The sequence below is a fragment of the Xyrauchen texanus genome, chromosome 34, assembly GCF_025860055.1.
Source record: "Xyrauchen texanus isolate HMW12.3.18 chromosome 34, RBS_HiC_50CHRs, whole genome shotgun sequence".
In the NCBI taxonomy this organism is placed as follows: domain Eukaryota; kingdom Metazoa; phylum Chordata; class Actinopteri; order Cypriniformes; family Catostomidae; genus Xyrauchen; species Xyrauchen texanus.
In genome coordinates, this window is record NC_068309.1 from 1,018,971 (window position 1) to 1,041,415 (window position 22,445).

Sequence of the window (22,445 nt, forward strand, 5' to 3'; positions counted from 1 at the left end):
AACATGTATCTTTTTTACAAATTAAGTAATAATTAGATAATCATATTTTGTTTTAAAATGTATATACATATTATACAACACTACTTATTTAAGGTCTGCTACATAACAAATGTGTATGTTATCTTTTAGTAAAACAATTAAATAAAATAAATTATAAATCATCACGTATGTTTCGGTAATGAGAGAAAATAAGGAAATTACAAAAAATAATAAATATGAAAAAGTAATCTCTCCAGAGTTTTACATAGCTTTGAGCACGAGTAATAAGAGTCTACTTTAACATTAGCCAAAAATACACATTTTTAACCATATATTTAATGTAATGTCATGTTGCGGTAATGATAATTTTTTATGGACTTCATCTAAAAATGTAAATAATTACATAGGAAATATTTTTTTAAATCTTCTAAAAATAATGGTTATAGTAAGTTCAGACCTTAATCTTATATGTGCAAAAAGAAAATTGGCTTTAAGGGCATTTTAAAAATTCTGATGCTGGACACCTTCTAAATCTGGATTTCGCGAGAATCACCCATATTTATATGATAATTATCTTTAATTTGTTTGTTTTGCTAAAGTTTGACCATAATCATTCTAAATGATTTAGTGAGGGTATTGTGTTTGGTAGTTCAGGGAACAGACACAGTCTCTATGAGATATCTATGTGATACAGTCTCTATGTGTTGTAGTTCATGTGACATCTCAAGGCAGCTAGCAGACGTTCGGATAAACCAGTTTGTCTGCTTCCTGACCTGGGCCCCAGTTAGTCAAATACTATCATTATAAGTATTATTTTACTTATACATACTAACATGTCTAGATCACTAATAACACATGCCTTCAAGCACATCCCTGTTATCTGTTATAGACCGTTCACAAGATAAAGATGCAAGACCAAACGCGAACCCACACCGACCTACGGCCAATTTGCACTTCAGCACCTGCTCCACTCTCGTTCTCAGTGGGACTCTGGAACTGCCAGTCTGCTGTGAAAAAAGTTGCCTTCATTCCAGCCTTTGCCACACAGCATCCTGGCACTGACGGAGACATGGATACGTCCTATAGCAACACCTGCTGCTCTCTCCAACAACTTCTCCTTCTCTCACACCCCTCGACATACCGGTAGGGGTGGGGGAACTGATCTGTGTTTTATTTGTGTATTGTCTTTGTGTATTTTTTAGCATTGAATACCAGCTTTACTGGTCAAATACAAATGTACATTTTATACTTCTCTTAATAACACAAGAGGGGGTATATTATATATTATATATTGTGTTGTGTAACAGATGTGTAAACTGTGTCTGTGTGGAGAGTTTAGTTTAGATTAACAAAGTCTCTCACTGAAAGGAAACCTGTAGATCCAGCTATATAACAATCATATAAGTATTATTTCATACAGCTGTGATGACATGGTGAGACCAGTTGAGCTCATTTGAGATGGAAACACAAAGAATATTTAAAAAGGGGACTCATTGCACCTCTGCTGGTTGATGAATAGGGGGTGTTTCACTTGTTTTACTAATAACGGCAGATTCACACACTCCGTGAGCGAGGCGTGAGTAACACATCGTGTGTTTCACATTGGCCACACACACTCATATATACAGTATATATTTATATACAACTGGATTGCTGATGACGTCATATCAGTGAAGACACTGCGCCACCATGTTGTTATTCCCAATCATTCCAATGTCCCTTTTGACTTAACAGGAAATCATGGAATTGAATCTGGAGATGTGGAATATAATTGGATTATATTCTGAGAACGCTGATATCTTTGACTATATTTGGGACTGTCGATAATGAACACATGGACGACAAACATCAAGCATCAGAACTCATCACAGCCACAGATAAAACTCATTCATCATTCCCAAACACACTCCGTTCATCCTTTATTGATTGTTTGTGTTGTTTATTGTGTTATTGTTTGCTTCATGGACCATTTGAGTTCAGTAAATATGTTTGTAAATAGTTGAATATATTTCTGTTGTTATTTGATCATTCATACGTTTTATTTCAGTTTTGATATAAACTGGATCCATTTGGATATTTTGTTGAAGTGATTCCCCCCTTTCATTTCTTATAGTAGTCCGGGACAGTTCATGAGTTTTAATATAACATCTTATACTGAATGACATCATCAAATAACAGTTTTAATACTGTCTGCCTAATTCCCATTGGCCTTTATAGATCAGAGGCATATTCGGCGCTCAAGAGAGACCCCTAGTGTCTATTATATATATATTGACACGACTCGAGCACAAAAAACAGAGTAGAAAGTCAAACCATGAACATCTTCTGTCACATGACACACAACAAGAGAACTGAGACAGAAATGTTTCCTAAACAGTCAACATTATTTATAGTGTAGACATTGACTCTTCCCATTTTAAGTTCTTTTGTACATTCACTTTCCCCGAGTTCATTTTCATTGTATTTGTTTGTGTGATTAAATATATTCCAACCATTTCCTGTGAATCTCAAGATCGCAAGACCAGTTTAACTTCTTATACTATACGTATATATACAGCAGAGGACGGATGTGGTAGGAGTCATGAGTGGGTAGACAGATAGATGACACATTTCTCTCTCTCAGATCTCTCATTGTGTGTGTCCTGTGACAGAAGATGTTCATGGTTTGACTTTCTACTCGAGTCGTGTCAATATATATATAATAGATCAGGATTCTTCTACACAACAGATGATGTGAATGTTTCTGCACTTCACTCATTTATTCAAGGTAATTAAAACACTTTTATCTTTAATTCTTTTATAAAAAACCTTCATATCGGATTAAATACAGACATTAAAGGAATAGTTATTTATTCATTTATTCACTCTCATGTAGTTCCAAATCTGTGTCACTCTTTCCTCAATTGAACACATAATAGATGTTTATCTCAATGAGAGAAAGTGAGAAAATGGCCAAAGATCAAGAATCAAACAGTTTCATGTTTCTTCATCAAAGCAGCAGAAATGGTGGCCGACCAAACAGTGAGTTATTGTGTTTATTAAATGATATCAGCGAGGCCCTAACCAGGATTTTTCAAATACCGAGGTCAAAAATACCACCCCATAAAAAAAAAGGTTTGGCTGACAACCTATTTATTTTCAATAACAACATGTGCAAATTGTGCACAGTGCGTGTGTGTTTGTGTGTGTGTGTGTGTGTGTGTGTGTGTGTGTGTAGGTAGTTGTGGCTTCTTGTGCAACCTCTGAAATGGTGGAGATCCATTTGTAGTGTATGCATCCTCTGAAATTGACTTGGGTTCTCACCACTAACTGTAATTGATAGAAAAATATTTCCATTATAAGTTCAGTTGACTCAACTGTTAGTTGATTCAACACCTGTACTGCAATGCATAAAATAATAAAGAATACCTTTATTTTTCAGTAATTCAGTTTCACCTTTTATCAAAACAAGTAACTATTCTTCTGTGGCCAGAAGCATCCCACCTTTGCAGGACTCTTTTGGGATCCACTTCCATGTTTCTGTGGACATTCATGAGAGCAAGAACAGACATCCTCTCGTCACCCGTAGTAGATCGAAGCCAGGTTTTGAGACGACGTAATGCCGAAAAAGACCTTTCACCAGAGCAAGTGGTGCCTGGCAATGTCAGGTAGATGCAAAGGATGCATTGTATGTTAGGATAAAAATCCATGTCTATGTTCTGCAATGTTTCCTTTGCAGTTTCTGGGAGAGGCTCAGTGTAGTTCTGGAAACAATACTTCCATCTGTGTATTTCCTGCTATGCAGCCTCAGGTTGAGGCAGGTCTTTTTTGTACCATGACAAGAGAAGGTCCTCTTTCTCTTCACTCAGCTGTGGCAGAGCTTTGGGCACTAAGAAGGCGGCAAGCAGGGCCGCTTCATTGGATTCAGCAAATCGGGTCTTCAGTTCTGTGGTGACATGATCAATGGAGGGAAGAAATAAATTCAACCTAAAATGCTCTCCAACTGATTCTGCTAGTACATTGCCTCTATGTTGCTGTTTTACTGCAATTCTCTTCTTCACAGGTACAACATCAATGGTGCTGGCCAGCTGCACTGCTTGTTGATATATTGTGCTGTATCTCTCCTCACTGCGTAGGATTTATATAATTTCAGCCACTTCTCTTCCTTCTTTATATGCACTTACTATGTCCACATTTGGAGATTGCAGTCTTGTGGTCAATGGCAATATATATCCAAGAACTTTGTGCAATGAAATGACACTTCAAGAAAAAAAATACCGAGGACATGACCTCGGTGTCCTCAATGGTAGTTACGGCCATGGATATCAGTCAGTCCAGTCATTATTTACATCCCTTAAAATCCTTCATATCTCATATTCTCTGTAATCTAATGGTGTAGAATTGATTCTAAACAATAAGTGAGTTTATATGAAGATAATCAGATGTTTCTATGTTTAATCTGTAGTGTCTGATGATCTCAGACCTGTAGAAACACAATCTTATTCATACATTTATACATTTACATTTATGCATTTGGCAGATGCTTTTAGTCAAAGTGACTTACAGTGCACTTATTACAGGGACAATCCCCCCGGAGCAACCTGGAGTTAAGTGTCTTACTCAAGGACACAATGGTGGTGACTGTGGGGCTCGAACCAGCAACCTTCTGATTACCAGATTACCAGTTATGTGCTTAGACCACTACACCACCACCACTCCACAAAATATTGCGATTGAACACGGGATCATTTGTAATATTTCTGATGAACATTACTGAAGGAAAGTATCTGCTGTGGATGAGAATCCGGAGTGTTAAAACTGGATTATTAAACTGAAAGTGAAACTGTAAAGGACAGATCTGTGAAATGGCGTCTAAACTTTCTGAGGAGGATTTCTCTTGTCCTGTGTGCTGTGACATTTTTACAAATCCTGTTGTCCTGTCCTGTGGTCACAGTGTGTGTGAAGAGTGTATTCAGAAGTTTTGGGAAAGTAAAGAATCTAAAGAATGTCTCATGTTTCATCAAACTAGAAGTAGGCTTTAAAATCAAAACAGTGTCGTTGACTTCAAGCTTTGCAATCACACCCACACTTTCTGCTGGAAATGTATCTCTATAAAGTGTTAAATGATCATGTGTTGGTGAGAGACCCGGCGAGCCACCTGATTTTTAACAAAGAGCCACATGTGTCCCGACCCCTGGCTTAGACCGATGTCTCGTGCTGAGAATGTGCTAACCATAAAAATATAAATCATAAAGTTTAAGAACCACTTCATGATCACAACGGCGACCTTTGAATCACGCTCGCGCCAGAGAATTATTGGCCTGTAATTGGCCAAAATGCTCAGTTCGACTTTTCCCGAGACCCTCTACTCTTCCCTGAGGAACATGGAAACTTGACCTCTGACCCACTTTCTGTAGATCTGAATTGGTGTTCTAAATTTCGTAATCTTGAAAACGGGATATTTACAGTGTAAGAATTCAGAACCAAACATTTGCTGTTTGAAAATACATATTTATAAAATTGTGCAATAAAAAAAAAAAACAATTCAGCTTGGTTAATATGAAATGTCCAGGATTGGAGTTTCAAAATTTCAAATTCAAACCTATTTCAAATACAACGTAATATTACATTACGACAAATCACACTTATAATTCAAATTCAAATTGTTTTGTCATATTTCTGGCTCCATAGTTAGGGAGGGTCTCAAAAGTGAAAAACATTAAACAGTGATCCCAACAAGTGCAATCCAAGTTAGGGAGTGTTTTAAAAATGAAAGATGCACAAATATCAGTTAAGAGATTCATTATTCCATGGATATATTAAAAAGTGTTTCTTTTTACATGTGTAATCTTTATATTGGTTAACAAATTGTTACATTTACATCATTTAAATTTTCTATGAATTTCATCTCTATTATAACTATTTAATGTAAACTGAATGCTTTAATGAAATAAATCTATTTAACTTTGTGGCTTTTTTACCAATCTTGATGATTGTCACCTGTTGCTATACTTTGAAATTAACAGTTTAATTTTTATTTTAATTTATATTATCCAACATATCCACTTCTGTCATTCAATTCTGTACTTAACTTTTATAGATGTCTACATCAGAAGATTACTCTGTTATAACTCAGGAGGAGCTGGAAGAACTTAAAGAATGTATATCTACTCAGGATTTGTCATCAGCTGTTGACACCATCAAACATTTCCTCGACCAGCAAGATCGTGTAGAACTTAATATTGCTGTGACGGGGGAATCTGGTTCTGGAAAGTCCACATTTATCAATGCTTTTAGGGGTTTGGGAGATGACGATGAGGATTCAGCTGAAACTGGTGAAGTAGAGACCACTAAAGAACCCAAAGCTTACAAACACCCAAAATATAAAAATATGAAACTCTGGGATCTTCCTGGAATCGGAACACTAAACTTCAAAGCTCATGAGTATCTTAAACGTGTTCAGTTTGAGCGCTATGATTTTTTCATCATCATCGCTTCAGATCGTTTCAGAGAATGTCACGCTGACCTGGTCAAAGAGATCAAGAGAATGAAGAAGAATTTCTATTTTATTCGTTCCAAGATTGACTCCAGTATTGATGCTGAAAGAAGAAAGAAAAACTTTGATGAGAAAAAGACGCTGGACAACATACGAGAGGACTGTGTCAACGGTTTGTTTATGATGTTTATTACATGACAGTGTTTTGTGCAACACAGTGACTTTAGTAGAATAATTATTTCACTTTGGTAAAAAGAAGTCTTGTGTGAAAACAGTCAGTTATAAATATCTGCTCATGTACATTTAATAACACTAAAATGATATTACAAGCAAATATTATTATTTCTGAGTATTAAAATAATCTTTTCATAAATACATGTATATTGTTATGTTCCCTGTTGTCTTTTGTTTTTTGTACTGTTATGTTTAGTTCCTGTTTTGGTCTTTGTAGTCCTTTTGTAGTTTCTCTTATGCTGTCATGTTCTCTGTTGTCTTTTGCTTCTGTGCTTTTATGTTGAAATTTAGTTTAGTTCCTGTTTGGTTTTTGTAGTCCGTTGTAGTTCTTTTTATGATTGGTTTTCCACTGATTGTTTCTCCTTCCCTTATTGTTCCCCAGGTGTCCCTCATTCCCTTGCTTGTTCCTGTCTGTATTTAAACCCTGGTTCTTTGTTCAGTCTTTGTCAATCATTAATGTTTGTTCACGTTGAATGTCGATGGTCTGACCGTTTTGTATGTTTCCCCTGCCCGTCGTGGATGTTCCCTGCCTGTTCACTCTTGTTTGTTATCTCGTGCTTAGTTTCTTTTTCCCATCGTGGATCTTTCTTTTGTTCCCAGTTTATCTGTTTTCACTTTGTTATTAATAAAACCTGCAATTGGATCTGCAACTCCTGTCTGCATTCCTGCATTCGTTACAGAACGATTGACCAACCATGGATCCAATAGTATTACGCGCCAGATACCACCTGCTCTGCCTGAGGCAAGAGGACCGTCCTATTGAGGCCCACGTCCGCGACTTCCTTAAAATGGCGGCTGTTGCGGACTTCTCGGACACCTCCCTGGTTGTCTTCTTCAGGGAAAACCTGAGTGGCTGGCTGAAGGAGCGGCTGCCACCGGCATCATGCGGCTGGACTCTCCACGACTTCCTGGAGTTAACCTTGCTGTTGTGCGGCTCCCCATTCACGCCTGCCCCGGTCTGCGTGCCAGAGCCCACGCCTGCCCCGGTCTGCGAGCCTGAGCCCTCGTCAGCCACGGTCAGCGAGCCTGAGCCTGAGCCCTCGTCAGCCACGGCCTGCGAGCCTGAGGCCACGATGACCAGGAACAGCTTTCCAGCTTCACCAGTCGCATCAGCCCGGAGGAAGAGGAGAAGGGGAAAAGTCTCTGCTCACCAGCCTCCGCCTGCCGCAGCCCCGTGCCCTAAACCCCCCGTGGCTCTGCCTTCAGCGCCCAGCAAACCCAAGCCGGCGCATACCACGACCGTCCCCGAGCCAGCGCCTGTAGCCTCGACCGTCCCTGAGCCAGCGCCTGTAGCCTCCGATGTCAGTGAGCCAGCGCCTGTAGCCTCGACCGTCCCTGAGTCAGCGCCTGTAGCCTCGACCGTCCCTGAGCCAGCGCCTGTAGCCTCGACCGTCCCTGAGCCAGCGCCTGTAGCCTCGACCGTCCCTGAGCCAGCGCCAGTGGCCGTGACCGTCCCTGAGCCAGCGCCAGTGGCCGTGACCGTCCCTGAGCCAGCGCCAGTGGCCGTGACCGTCCCTGAGCCAGCGCCAGTAGCCAGGACCATCCAAGAGCAGCGCCAGTAGCCAGGACCATCCAAGAGCCAGCGCCAGTGGTCGTGCCCGTACTAGAGCCAGCGCCTCTCGAGCCTTCCAGGGCTCCTCCTCCCGAGTCTTCCAGGGCTCCGCCACCCAAGTCTCAAGTCTCTCGAGTCTTCTAGGGCTCCGCCTCCCGAGCTTTCCAGGGCTCCGCCTCCCGAGCTTTCCAGGGCTCCGCCCCTCAAGCATCTCGAGCCTTCCAGGGCTCCGCCCCTCAAGCATCTCGAGCCTACCAGGGCTCCACCCCCGAGGCCTTTTGAGCCACCCAGGGCTCCGCCTCTCGAGCCTTCCAGGGCTCCGCCCCTCGAGCCTCCTACGGCTCTGTTCCCAGAGACCCCAGAGCCTTCTAGGGCTCCGCCTCTGAAACCTCTTACGGCGTCACCTTCCTTGGCCCCGCCTCCGGAGCCTTCCTCGGCTCAGCCTCCAGAGCCTCCCACGGCTCCGCCTCCTGGGCCTCCTGAGTCATCCTTGGCTCTGCCTTCCTCAGCCCCGTCTCCTAGATCTTCCAGGGCTCCGCCTACAGCATCTCCCGAGCCTCCCACGGCTCCGCCTCCCGAGCCTCCTTCAGCCCAGCCTCCTTCGGCTCTGCCTCCCGAGCCTCCTACGGCTCTGCCTCCCGAGCCTCCTTCAGCCCAGCCTCCTACGGCTCTGCCTCCCGAGCCTCCTACGGCTCTGCCTCCCGAGCCTCCTACGGCTCTGCCTCCCGAGCCTCCTACGGCTCTGCCTCCCGAGCCTCCTTCGGCTCCGCCTCCCGAGCACCCTACGGCTCTGCCCCCAGAGGCTCCAGAGCCTTCCAGGTCCCCGCTCCTGGAGCCTCCTACGGCGCCATCTACCTCGGCTCTGCCCCCTGAGCCTCCTTCAGCTCCACCTCCGGAGCCTCCCTCAGCTCTGCCTTCTGAGCCTTCCAAGCCATCACCCCCCTCGGCTTCGCCTCTCGAGCCTCCCTTGGCTCCGCCTCAGAGGTCCCCTTTGGCTCCGCCCCACGCGGCTCCACCGGCCTCCCCAGTGGCCACTCCTCCTCCCAGGCCCCCTGAACCAGTCCTTGCCCCACGGCCACCTCCTAGGCCACCTAAACCTGTCCTTGTCCTGTGGCCACCTCCCAGACCTCCTGAACCAGTCCTTGCCTTGTGGCCACCTCCCTGGCCTCCTAAACCTGTTCCTACCCGGTGGAGGCTCCCCAGGCCACCTGACCCTGGCCCCGTCTCACACCCCCATAGACTGCCTGCCTGCCTGCCCTCTCTGCCCCCCTGGTCTACCTGTCGGCCCCTTGCGCCTTCGTGGACTGCTTGTCTGCCCTCTAGGCCCCCCTGGTCTGCCTGATTGCCCCTTGTGCCCCCGTGGACTGCCTGATTGCCCCTTGTGCCCCCGTGGACTGCCTGATTAACCCTTGTGCACCCGTGGACTGCCTAATTGCCCCTTGTGCCTCCTTGGACTGTCCCTGTACCCCCTTTGGTCTGTCTGTTTTCCCCCTGTTCCAATCCCTCACCCCTTGGACATTTATTTGTGTTTGTTGTTGTTGTTTTCTTTAGGACCGTCTGGAATCCGGTCCTTTTGAGGGGGGGTTATGTTATGTTCCCTGTTGTCTTTTGTTTTTTGTACTGTTATGTTTAGTTCCTGTTTTGGTCTTTGTAGTCCTTTTGTAGTTTCTCTTATGCTGTCATGTTCTCTGTTGTCTTTTGCTTCTGTGCTTTTATGTTGAAATTTAGTTTAGTTCCTGTTTGGTTTTTGTAGTCCGTTGTAGTTCTTTTTATGATTGGTTTTCCACTGATTGTTTCTCCTTCCCTGATTGTTCCCCAGGTGTCCCTCATTCCCTTGCTTGTTCCTGTCTGTATTTAAACCCTGGTTCTTTGTTCAGTCTTTGTCAATCATTAATGTTTGCTCACGTTGAATGCCGATGGTCTGACCGTTTTGTATGTTTCCCCTGCCCGTCGTGGATGTTCCCTGCCTGTTCACTCTTGTTTGTTATCTCGTGTTTAGTTTCTTTTTCCCATCGTGGATCTTTCTTTTGTTCCCAGTTTATCTGTTTTCACTTTGTTATTAATAAAACCTGCAATTGGATCTGCACCTCCTGTCTGCATTCCTGCATTCGTTACATATATAATGATGTCTTTTTCTGTGTCTGTAGGTCTGAGAGGGATCGGTGTAGAGGATCCTGATGTGTTCTTGATTTCTGGCAGGTATCTCAACAACTATGATTTTAATTCACTGCATGAGAGGATGGAGACTGAACTCCCACAACACAAGAGACATGTGCTGATGTTGACTGTACCAAATATCACAACAGAGATTATTGAGAGAAAGAAGAAAGCTCTAGAGAAAAACATTTTAAGAGTAGCTTTATTATCTGCTGGTGTGGCTGTGCTTCCTTTTCATGATCTTTCATTCTTTGTAGATATAGCTCTGATAGTATATGAGATACAAAAGTACAAGACTGTATTTGGTCTGGATGATGAATCTCTGCAGAGGATCAGTGAAAGATCTGGGAAGAGTATTAAGTTTCTAAAGAGTGAGATGAAATCAGTTGTGTGTGAAGAAATAACCGCTGGTTCAATTATTCTTCTGCTGAGACAAAGCTCTCTTAAAGTGACAGAAAGCACAGTGAGGCGTGTTCTTAATTGCATACCTATAATAGGCTCAGGCATTTCTTTTGTGTCAGTTTCAAACACGCTGAAGACATTTCTGAATGAAATAGCTGAAGATGCCAAGAATGTGCTGCTGGCGTCACTCAAGTAATTAAATCAGACAGATTCAGAGTATATAGCTGCTCCAGTAGCATCATTTCTACCAGCATTCAAAACTAGTCTAGAGTTCTACATTATTTTGTAAATACAGTTTATTATATTTGTAATAATCATTATGACTATGAATTTAAAAATGTTTATAATAGTATGAAACAATATAACATCAGTAAGATAACCTAACAATGCTTGAATAAAATGATATAGATTATAACAAAACATACTAAGCAACAAATAAATGTGATTCATTTTTTATTTTATTTTAATGGTTATTGTTAACTTAGTTTTAAATGATTGTGTAACTGCTTGCTTTCACAGAACTGTACTGATTTATGTTACATGATCTGTTTTTTTTATTTTTATTTTTTACTGAAATAATAAATGATAAATGATCTGTAGTATAATAAATAACAGCTGACTTTATGGACTATATTGTCTTTGTTCAGACAGTTTTTCTAAATTACAGTGTAGTTGAATTGTAACATTTGTTTCACAGCATGTTACACAAATAAATGAGCTCTTGTATTCATTGTACAGTACAAGTAAAACACTGTTCAATAATTCAAACACTATTCTAAGTTCACTTAGAAGTCAATGGTCAAGGCCAAGAAGTTTTTGTATTTTCGTGCAAGCATGCTCCAAATCTAGGCACAAGTGGGTTTGGCGAAATTGAGTATGCAAAGCACTTATGGAGGTTCTTCTCAAGCACCGTCTGTGACCTATTATAAAAGTCCTGTCAAGCACCAGTGATATTAACAAAGACAGCACTTCATAAAAAGTTGACCGTGTAAATGTAAGCAACGAATTATAAGAATTGAAATATTGACTTGTGTTCTTTTCTGCATTAACTGCATACTATTAAACTCATGGAAAATGTGTTTCAGGATATGGATGTAGGCACTGTTAAATTAGAGAGAATGGAAGTATTATTAATACATTTCAACAGTGCCGATCCTCCCTAAAGGCAAACGAAGGACGTTCCTTAGGGCCCCCAATCCGCCAGGGGCCCCACATTGTCAAAGACATTATAAGTATGTTATGAACATACTGATGGGGGACTGGCACTGATTGTCATCTACTGACACACAAATCATGTCTATTAACAGTGTTTGTATCGAACAATACGAAAACAGTCGATTTTGATTTTGAAAAATATAATTTATTGAAAATGTTTTACCAAAAATACTGTATTTCTAAATTCAAATTACACTTCAAATGAAACAAAAATATAATTGAAACGTTGGTGTCTTGGAGTGGTAGAGGAAGAGAGAAGATGCAGGAGCAGATTCTATTAATCCTTTAAGAATAATCGCTGGAGTGGAACAAACACTGGAGTAGAACACACAATAAATCTTAACATCAAATCTTAATGTAACACTTCACTAACTCAACGTAACACTTCAAGGACTGACAACTGAGGGTATATATACACAGGGAAACTAATGAGGGAATGGAAGGCAGGTGCGGATGATGAACCGATGGAAGTGATTATGGACATTACTGTGACATTACTCCCCCCTATAAAGGGCAACTCCTGGTGCCCTAAGACGGATGAGGAGGATATGATGATGCAGAAGATATGAAGGATCCAAGGAGGAGGATCAGGAGTCCTAAGGGTGGCTTCAGGGCTGGGAAAGGATCTGGGGGCCTGGGGGCAGCTTCAGGGCTGGGAATGGATCATGAGGCCTGAGAGGCAGCCACAGGGCAAGGACTGGGTCTGGAGGCCTGGGAGGCTGCCACAGGGCAAGGACTGGGTCGGGAGGCGGAACCGCTGGAGGAGACTCTGGGGAAGCAGGCAGAGCCAAGAAAGACTCAGAGGGCAGAGCCGAGGAAGCATCTGAGGATGGATCCGAGGGAGGTGGAACCAAGAGAGGCAGAGCCATGCGAGGCTCGAGGGACAGAGACATGGAAGGCGGAGCCATGGAAGGCTTGTGGCTGAGAGCCATGGAAGAGAGTACAGGCAGAGATTTGGTATCGACCTCTGTGGTCTTGAGCATGGGCAGAGACTAGGGAACGACCTCTATGGTCCTGAGGATGGGCAGAGACTGGGGAATGACCTCCGTGTTCTCCATGGGCTCATTAACCGTGGTAGGCATGGGCGCAGGTAGTAGCCCGGGGTTACTGCCACAATTCACAGCATATGTGGCAAGGGCTGACTGAAAAAGCTGACTGCGGCAAGAAATCGACCACCAGAACCTGGAGAGGATGAGCCCATAAAAAAAACATATATTTAGGAGAACTGAATGGAGTGTTAACTTGGAGATACGGGGTGTGCAGGGAGTAGTCAACATCTCTATCAGACTTATTGAAAGTAAAGTGTAATGGTTATTTACGGTGGCTAGAAAGTAATTCAACAAGGAAAGATTTTCCGCCTCCAGAAGTGCTGTGGGTCTGGGAAAGTTTAATCCCATTCCATAAATGAGTTTGAGGTAAATGTCCAGTATTTAGGGCTGGACTGGTAATCTGGCATACCAGGCATTTTCCCAGTTGGCCAACGCACTTTGGGGCCGATCAGGGGCAGACTGGCCATCGGGAGAATCGAGTGGGCCGGTGGGTTGGCCGCCAAACGTGCCCCCCTGCTCCACAAGATTTGGGCCAGTTGCCATGTAAAATCCCAAACCGATTTATCTTCCCAGTCCTGCCCTGCTGGTATTGATATAAAAGCAGCAAAGTGAAGGAACTTGGTTGAGTATTCCAAGAGGGGAATATCCTGCCTGAAAAGCTCCATGAATAATACCGTTGGCTCCATGCTCATGTGGGTCATCCTCCCACTAATGCATTACAATAATCTAGTTGAATGTTGAATATGATGTAACAGTACACCCATCGAGAGTCAAATTATATTATAGCTGCATATTTTTAGAGGTTTTTGGTCCAATAATTAGCACCTCTGTTTTGTCGGAATTGAGTTGAAGGAAATTTCTGGCCATCCAATCTTTTTTTCATTAATACACTCTGCTAATTTAGAGAATTGTGAAATCTCATCAGGTGTTGAAAAATATAAAGTTGGTTATCGTCGGCATAACAGTGGAAACTTATTCCATGATTCCTGATAATATCTCTCTCTTTAATCTCTCTATTTAGCGGTCTGCTAAATAGGACCTAAACCCTGCTAATGCAACTCCACAAATGAAAACATAATTATCTAGCCTATTCAAGAGAATGTTGTGATCTGTTGTGTCGAATGCAGCACTAAGATCTAAAAGCACTAGAAGTGAAATGCAGCTGCGATCAGATGATAAGAGCAAGTCATTTGTAACTCTGATAAGAGCAGTCTCTGTACTGTGATGAGATTCATATATACTGTTTCTCTGTAGAAATTAACATATATGGGAGGACATTACGTTTACTAGTATTTTCGACATAAATGGGAGATTTGAAATTGGTCTATAATTAGTCAGTTCTCCAGGATCAAGTTGTGGCTTCTTAATAAGCAGTTTTATAACTGCCATTTTAAAGTTTCTTGGGACATGTCCTAAGCATAGCGAGGAGTTAATAATAATAAGAAGTTCTGATATTACAGGGAATACCTCTTTTAAGAGCTTGGTTGGTATTGGATCTAACATACATGTTGTGGCTTTTGATGTTTCGATAAGTTTTGTTAGCTCTTCATGACCTACGATAGCAAAGGATTGAAGTTGCACGTGAGGAAAATTATTAGACACTGTTTAATGCACAGGTGCTATTACAGATGATTACACAATTCCAATTTTATTTCTGATTATTGAAGTAATCAGTCATTACTCTTGAGCTGCGACGGAATATCTGGTTCTGTTTAGGCATTATTTCTAACCAATTTAGCCACAGTACTGAATAAACACCTAGGATTGTTGTGATTATATTCTATGAGTTTGCTAAAATATGCTGACCTGGCAGCTTTTAGTGCCTGTCTGTAGCTACAGACACTATCCTTCCATGCACCGTGAAATACCTCTCATTTTGTATTCTTTCACTTGTGCTCCATTTTCCAAGCTGCACTCTTGAGAGCATGAGTGTGATCACTGTACCATGGTGCAGGGCTTTTTTTTCAACAGGGCCACCATGTTGTTATTCCCAATCATTCCAATGTCCCTTTTGACTTAACAGGAAATCATGGAATTGAATCTCGAGATGTGGAATATAATTGGATTATATTCTGAGAACGCTGATATCTTTCACTATATTTGGGACTGTCGATAATGAACACATGGACGACAAACATCAAGCATCAGAACTCATCACAGCCACAGATAAAACTCATTCATCATTCCCAAACACACTCCGTTCATCCTTTATTGATTGTTTGTGTTGTTTATTGTGTTATTGTTTGCTTCATGGACCATTTGAGTTCAGTAAATATGTTTGTAAATAGTTGAATATATTTCTGTTGTTATTTGATCATTCAAACGTTTTATTTCAGTTTTGATATAAACTGGATCCATTTGGATATTTTGCTGAAGTGATTCCCCTTTCATTTCTTATAGTAGTCCGGGACAGTTCATGAGTCGTTCAGTTGAACTGGTGTATAACGCCACCTACTGTGTGACTACAGACACTACACCCATAATTACAGGACAGGAAAGAGTCACATCTGCACAAAAGCCCAAAACATGCAAACTGAGATATGAATGAAGTGATAAAAGAGATTATAATAAACATACATTCAGGACAAAATCATGTTGTTATAAACTGATATTTTACAGCAAATCAAATACATTGATATGAAATATATATCTATGATCAATTCCATTGAAATGCATTTGGAGTGTGTTTGTGCAGATTTGGAGCAGTTGTACAATATAAAAGTGTTTCTGATCCCTCAACAGGTGACACATCAGTCTCAATAACCACAATGCAACAGTTTTCATGAAAGTTTGTCTTCATGTCCAGACTAATAGTTGAATTATTGTCTTTATTCTGATTGAATCAAGACTACAGAACATCATCTGCATTAGACTGAAGACATTATAAAGATCAGATCAAGTCAAATAGTGTCAATGAATGTATTTGATATTGATTTCTGTCAGAAATAAAGAGTGATTATGAGAGTTGAGCACTAGGTGTCACAATCTCTTTTTACAATGGAATAAAAGAAGTGATGCGATGCTAAAAACAGACAGAGACCTACAACTTATAAACTGAACTTACTGAAACTTGTGCAATTAATAAATGTGATTCTGACACTGATCCATTCTAGGAGTCCAAAAGATCTGCTGCAAAACATCATGAGAGTCGTATTAGTTAGGATTTTACATTTGTTTTAATATAACATGTTTTATTGCTGAACAGATACAGAATGAAAGACAAATCAGCTTCATAAAGAATAGAGTTACACCTGTGGACAGATCCTGAGGTCTCTCTCTCTCTCTCTCTCTCTCTCTCTCTCTGTGTGTCTCTCTCTCTCTCGTGCACATGTGCGGTGTGACTGTGGGGAGCGTGTATCTGCTGTGTGATGTACGTGTGGTTTACACTTCTCTATCTTTTTTCTTCTTTATTTAGTTATCTTTCTTTGTTTATAGTTTGTGTTTTTCTTTTTGTGTAGAACTGTTTTGTAAAAAAGGAAAGCGAGTTGTGTCGGCTCTTGTGTGTGGGGAGCATGACTGCCACAGACAGCGGGAGTTTTAACTCGTCATGTCATGGTGTGAAAATAGATTCAGCTGTTGGTGTGGAGGGATGTGATTTATTGGTGGGAGAAGTGATTGGTTATGAGAATATTGTGTCAGTATGAACAGCACTGTTGTTGTGTTTGTGAAAACTGTTGTTCCCTATCGAGAGGTCTCTCCTATTGCGTAAGTAGCTTACGCTATGGGAAAACTCCATTTCTCGAGAAATATTGAAGTCTTTATGTAAAACGCATTGCAGCTGCACAGCAGACAGTAATGAGCGAGGCAGCTCGGTCATTGGCTGTGCTGCGGCAACTGCTTCGAACCAATGACGGGCGACTCTGAGCGCAGCGACCAATGGTAGCCATCGCGTTCAGCGCTCAGAGCCCGCCGAAATTAGCATAGCCAGGCTATATAATGGGCACCCCATCATACGAGTTCCTTTAGATTTAATCTCCTTCAGCGAAGACCTCCTTTTTATTATTGGATTATTGGAGTCTTTTGCCCGCCGTTGACAAGCCTACAGCAGGACTGCTAAGAGGACGCCGGCGCCTTCAGCCGCCTTCGAAGCCTTCTGCTACGCCATCTGGCGCGCATCCCTATATCCTTTTTACTAAGCTACTTTGCAAGTGTTAAGCCTTTGCGACGCTTTTTGTATTTAGTAAAAGAGCAAATTCAGGCGTTGTTCCAAATGCCTTCGACCTGCGCCTCGTGCAGAGGCCTTCTTCCTGACAGGGACCATCACATTATCTGCACTCGCTGCCTGGAACCTGACCACGCCAGAAGCTGCTTTCACTCGGCGGATGCCCGAATGTGACTCCCTGGGCCTCAACGAGCCGCTCGCTTCGCCAGCCTTCGCCGCGAACGAGCCTGCTACCACTGCGCTGCCGTCCCTCTGTTCGAGCAGCGCAAGAAAAAGCGCTGCTCCACGGAGGTCGCCAGAGCACGTGGACTTCAGTGACGTCACGCCGGGCCAGTCCCGCGTGCTTCACCACCACCGAGAACTCCCGCCACCAATCCAATTCACGCAGACGGACCAGCACCCCTCCAACAGAGCGGTGGGTCTCATCTCGTTCGGCGCCAGGGGCGATGGTGAAAAGGATGACAGCCTTTCCAATTGGCGCTGCATCCGGCGACTGGCGGGCTCGACGCTCGACCCAGCGCCGTCGACATTAGCGGACCACGAGCACGGGCACCAGCGCGGTAAGAGAGTTCAGCTGAGCAGCTTCACTGCAGCGAGCAAAGCGTGTAAAACATTACCCAGTCCCCTTACAGGCGGCTGGAAATGTCTGTACAGCAGTCAATGGGCCAGTCACAGAACTTCGCTCACCTGCAATCAAGCGCCGTTTTCGCGGCAACACACAGAAATCACAAAAAGTCATTTTCTGCCTGTGTCACTAAGAGTCCGCGTGTCCACACTAAAGTCGCACTCCCACATATCAATACTGTCCAAACAGTGCCGAATACTTTCCCAGCTCGAGCTGGGCGCCCCATAAATGTAGATCGTGTGCCTATTGTCATGTATGCACCACTACACACAAGCACTGTTCCCACAGTTATAAACACTTCCCCAGTAAAAGCGGAAATACTATAAATGTAGCGCGTGCCTGCTGTCCTGCACGCACCCCTACACACAAACACTGTATGCATGGCCAAAAACCCGCCCGCTAGCGGGAGGCTTTATGAAAGTGGCACGCGTGCCTACCACAGTAGATGCACCCCACCCATAAAGCTGCCCATACAGTTCCAAACAGATCTCTGGCTCACGCTGCGAGCATCACAGATCGCGACAGCGAGCCAAAACTCCCGCTAAGGCGGGAAGCTTTATGGAAGTGGCGTGCCTATTACAATGTATGCACCCCACCCGTAAACACTGTCGTTTCAAACATTTCTCCGGCTCTTGCTGCGAGCATTACAGAGATAGCGGCGTGCCTGTAATCTCCACGCACCCCTGCAGTCAACAAAGCTGCTCAGCGCCAGCACCTCTGAGAGCTGTAAGCTCAGTGTTAGCACATTTTCTGCCTGTGTCACTAAGGGGTCACGTGTCCACACTAAAGTCGCACTCCCACAGTTACAAACACTGTATGCATGACCAAAAACACCCGCGCCTGAGTGGGAGGCTTTATGTAAGTGGCGGCGATCCTACTACAGTATATGCACCCCCACCCATAAAGCTGCCCATACAGTTTCAAACAATTCTATGGCTCATGTCGCTGAGCATCACAGATGTGACACGCGAGCCAAGCAACTCCAGCTAAGGCGGGAAGCTTTATGAAAGTGGCGGCGTGCCTATTACAATGTATGCACCCCCACCTGTAAACACTGTCTATACGGTTTCAAACATTTCTCCAGCTCACGATCGCGAGCATTCACGGAGATAGGCGTGCGTGCCTGTAAGCTCACGCGCACTCCTGCACTCGGCACTCAACACAGCTGCTCAGCGCGCACCTGCGCCTCTGGGAGCTGTAAACTCAGTTTTAGCACAAGGCAATTTGCGGTGGGGCCCATACGTCACTGCGACACGCCCCACAGCCAACATTCAGCCCATATCTGTCGCGAGCAAAAGCCTGGGAAAAAATCCCGATATGCCAAAATGGGTTTTGAACATAATAAAACACGGTTACTCACTTCAATTCAGCTCGCGAGACCACCCCGCTTTCGATGGTCGAGGACGAAAGTGAGGAAAGATGTGTCACATGTTCTACGCACCGAGGTGCTCGAACTGATAGAGAAGAGGCTATAGAAACTGTTCCTCCCTCTATGAGCTGAGGCAGGTTTTTACAGCCGCTATTTTCTCGTCGAAAAAGGGCGGTGGCCTCCGCCCCATCCTAGATCTCAGACATCTGAACAAAGCTTTTTATGATTAAGCTCGTTCAGAATGTTAACAACCAAACATATCCTCGCACAAGTTCACCCGGGGATTGGTTTCTATCAGTGGATTTGAAAGGCGCTTACTTTCACATTCGATGGCGCCTCATCACAGGCCTTTTCTGAGATTAAGCTTTCGAGGGACAGTCATACCAGTACACAGTACTACCATTCGACCTATCATTGGCCCCGGTACATTCACGAAATGTATGGACGCGGCACTTTCCCCCCTGAGACAGCGGGGAGTGCAAATACTGAATTACCTCGACGATTGGCTAATCATAGCACAATCAGAGGGTCAGTTAACGACACACAGATCTTGGATTATCAGCCATCTAGAATGCCTGGGTCTGAGAATAAATTTTGCAAAGAGCGTGCTATCCCCCAGCCAGAATATCTCTTCTGGGAATAGTGCTAGACTCAGTGCAGATGACGGCGCGCCTCTCATCAGAGCGCTCTCTATTCGACGCCTTGCGTGAATAGTCTGGGCGTGAACACACAGAGAAAAATGATCACGACAGATGCCTCCAAAATAGGATGGGGGGGCCCTTTACGAGGGCAGGCCTGTCTCCAGTTTTTGGTCAAACCCGGAAAAGTGCCTACATATAAACTGTCTGGAAATGAAAGCGGTCGCCTTGGCTCTCAGAGCCCTGCTTCCGTACCTGAAAAGGAACACGTCCTGGTCGAGCGGACAACATGACGGTAGTATCGTATATAAATCGCCAGGGGTGGACTCAGGTCGAGCTCCCTGCACTCTATGGCCAGGGAGCTCATCTCATAGTCACAGCACCACTTGCGTTCGCTGAGAGCAGCGCATGTGCCAGGCGTCCTGAACCAGGGAGTGGACATGCTGTCCAGAGACAAGGTTCTCCCAGGAGAATGGTCTCTCCACCACCTGACGGTTCAGTGGTTATGGCAAAACTTTGGCAAGGCAGAGGTTGACCTCTTCGCCTCCAGGAAAATCGCATTGCCCCTTTTCTTCTCAAAGACGCAGGACGGCTTCGCCCAAGTCTGGCCGAGCCGCCCCTTGTATGCTTTTCCCCCGATCGCGATGCTACCTAAGGTCATCAGTCGGATCAGGGAAGTGAAATGTGCAGTGCTCCTGGTAGCCCCTCTCTGGAAAAACCAGACGGGGTTTCCAGAACTGATGCCCCATGGCTGATTCCGCTGAGGCTAGACCTCCTCAGGCAGGCCAACGGGATGATTCTTCATCCCCACCCCGATCTGTGGGCCCTCCATGCATGGCCCCTCAACGGGTTCCCGAGAACCTCCCCAGTGGAGTTTTGAGAACCATCACGCGAGGCGTGGCGCCCTCTACAGGCAGCTTATATGCCCAAAAGTGGAAAGTGTTCAGTGACTGGTGTGATACCAAGAGCTTGAACCCCAAATCGTCATGAGATACCAAGTGTACTGCGCCTTTTAAAAGAGCTGCTGGAGGCGGGCCGCACACCCTCCGCGCTCAAAGTCTATGTGGCTGCCATAGCGGCGTCACACAATCCTGATAAACGACGTTCATTAGGGAAAAACTGGCTGGCTTGTTGGATAATCACTTTGCTTTAAGGCTCAGGCATCTGCCTCTGGCTTTATAGAGCGAAGTCAGCATGCACGGCGTTTTGGATGGTGTTCCCATAGCATAAGCTACTTACGCAATAGGAGAGACCTCTCGAGAGGGAACCGAGGTTACGTTAGTAACCGAGTCGTTCTGATCCCTCAACAGGCGACACATCAGTCTCAATAACCACAATGCAACAGTTTTCATGAAAGTTTGTCTTCATGTCCAGACTAATAGTTGAATTATTGTCTTTATTATGATTGAATCAAGACTACAGAACATCATCTGCATTAGACTGAAGACATTATAAAGATCAGATCAAGTCAAATAGTGTCAATGAATGTATTTGATATTGATTTCTGTCAGAAATAAAGAGTGATTATGAGAGTTGAGCACTAGGTGTCACAATCTCTTTTTACAATGGAATAAAAGAAGTGATGCGATGCTAAAAACAGACAGAGACCTACAACTTATAAACTGAACTTACTGAAACTTGTGCAATTAATAAATGTGATTCTGACACTGATCCATTCTAGGAGTCCAAAAGATCTGCTGCAAAACATCATGAGAGTCGTATTAGTTAGGATTTTCATATTTGTTTTAATATAACATGTTTTATTGCTGAACAGATACAGAATGAAAGACAAATCAACTTCATAAAGAATAGAGTTACACCTGTGGACAGATCCTGAGGTCTCTCTCTCTCTCTGTCTCTCTCTGTGTGTTGCATGCCGGGAGCGAGTGAACGGAGTCTGGCGTGGGTGAGCGGTGTTGTTGAGTGTTTTTTCGTTAATTTTCTTTTTTTCCTTTTTTTTTTTTCTTTCCTCTCTTTCTTGAATTTAGTTTTATTAAGTGGTAGGATTATTTTTGGCTGACTTCGGTCAGTGAGTGGGGAAAATGGGGACTAATGCGGGTGATTTCTCGCAACTGACTATCAGACATGGTTGCAAATGTATGCCTGATGCGTCTGTGTCAGTAGAGGATTGCCTGGTGGCCGTGAGTGCTGTAGTCGTCGGCGTAAACATCAGGTCTGCCTCTCGCATGAATAAGGCGATAGTCATTTTTTTAAGTCAAAGCCAAATGGTTAATGATTTAATAGAGAGCGGATTAACAATAAATGAAATGTTTGTGCCCGTTTTGCCTCTGTCGAGCCCATCAAAAAAGATTGTTTTGTCAAACGTACCTCCATTTGTCAAAAATGAGAAGCTAAAGGAAATACTATTGCGATATGGTAAATTAGTGAGTCCCATTAAGATGATCACGCTTGGATGCAAAAATCCCCAACTTAAACATGTAATGTCTTTTCGAGCCAGGTTTTCATGATTTTGAATTCTCAGAGCGATCCTTTGAACTTGTCGGCGAAACTAACTATCGAAGGGAAGGATTACATTATTTTTATAAGTTCTGAGTCCATGAAGTGCTTCGTTTGTGGCGAATTCGGAC

The 22,445-nt window shown here is 43.6% G+C and overlaps 1 protein-coding gene across 1 annotated transcript; it reads left to right on the forward strand.

Moving 5' to 3' along the window:
- The first annotated feature begins 2,584 nt into the window (after positions 1 to 2,584).
- Positions 2,585 to 11,240, forward strand: LOC127628005 (interferon-inducible GTPase 5-like). The gene is made up of 3 exons (XM_052104657.1): positions 2,585 to 2,746; positions 6,059 to 6,626; positions 10,388 to 11,240. Exons 1-3 carry the CDS (start codon positions 2,717 to 2,719, stop codon positions 10,993 to 10,995), a joined length of 1,206 nt encoding a protein of 401 aa, XP_051960617.1. The 5' UTR covers positions 2,585 to 2,716; the 3' UTR covers positions 10,996 to 11,240.
- Positions 11,241 to 22,445: the final 11,205 nt, after the last annotated feature.

Coding starts and splice junctions, on each gene's coding strand:
- LOC127628005 (XM_052104657.1), top strand. CDS start 2,717: ATGTTTCTGCACTTCACTCATTTATTCAAG. Junction 2,747..6,058: donor ACTTCACTCATTTATTCAAG/GTAATTAAAACA, acceptor TAACTTTTATAG/ATGTCTACATCAGAAGATTA. Junction 6,627..10,387: donor ACGAGAGGACTGTGTCAACG/GTTTGTTTATGA, acceptor CTGTGTCTGTAG/GTCTGAGAGGGATCGGTGTA.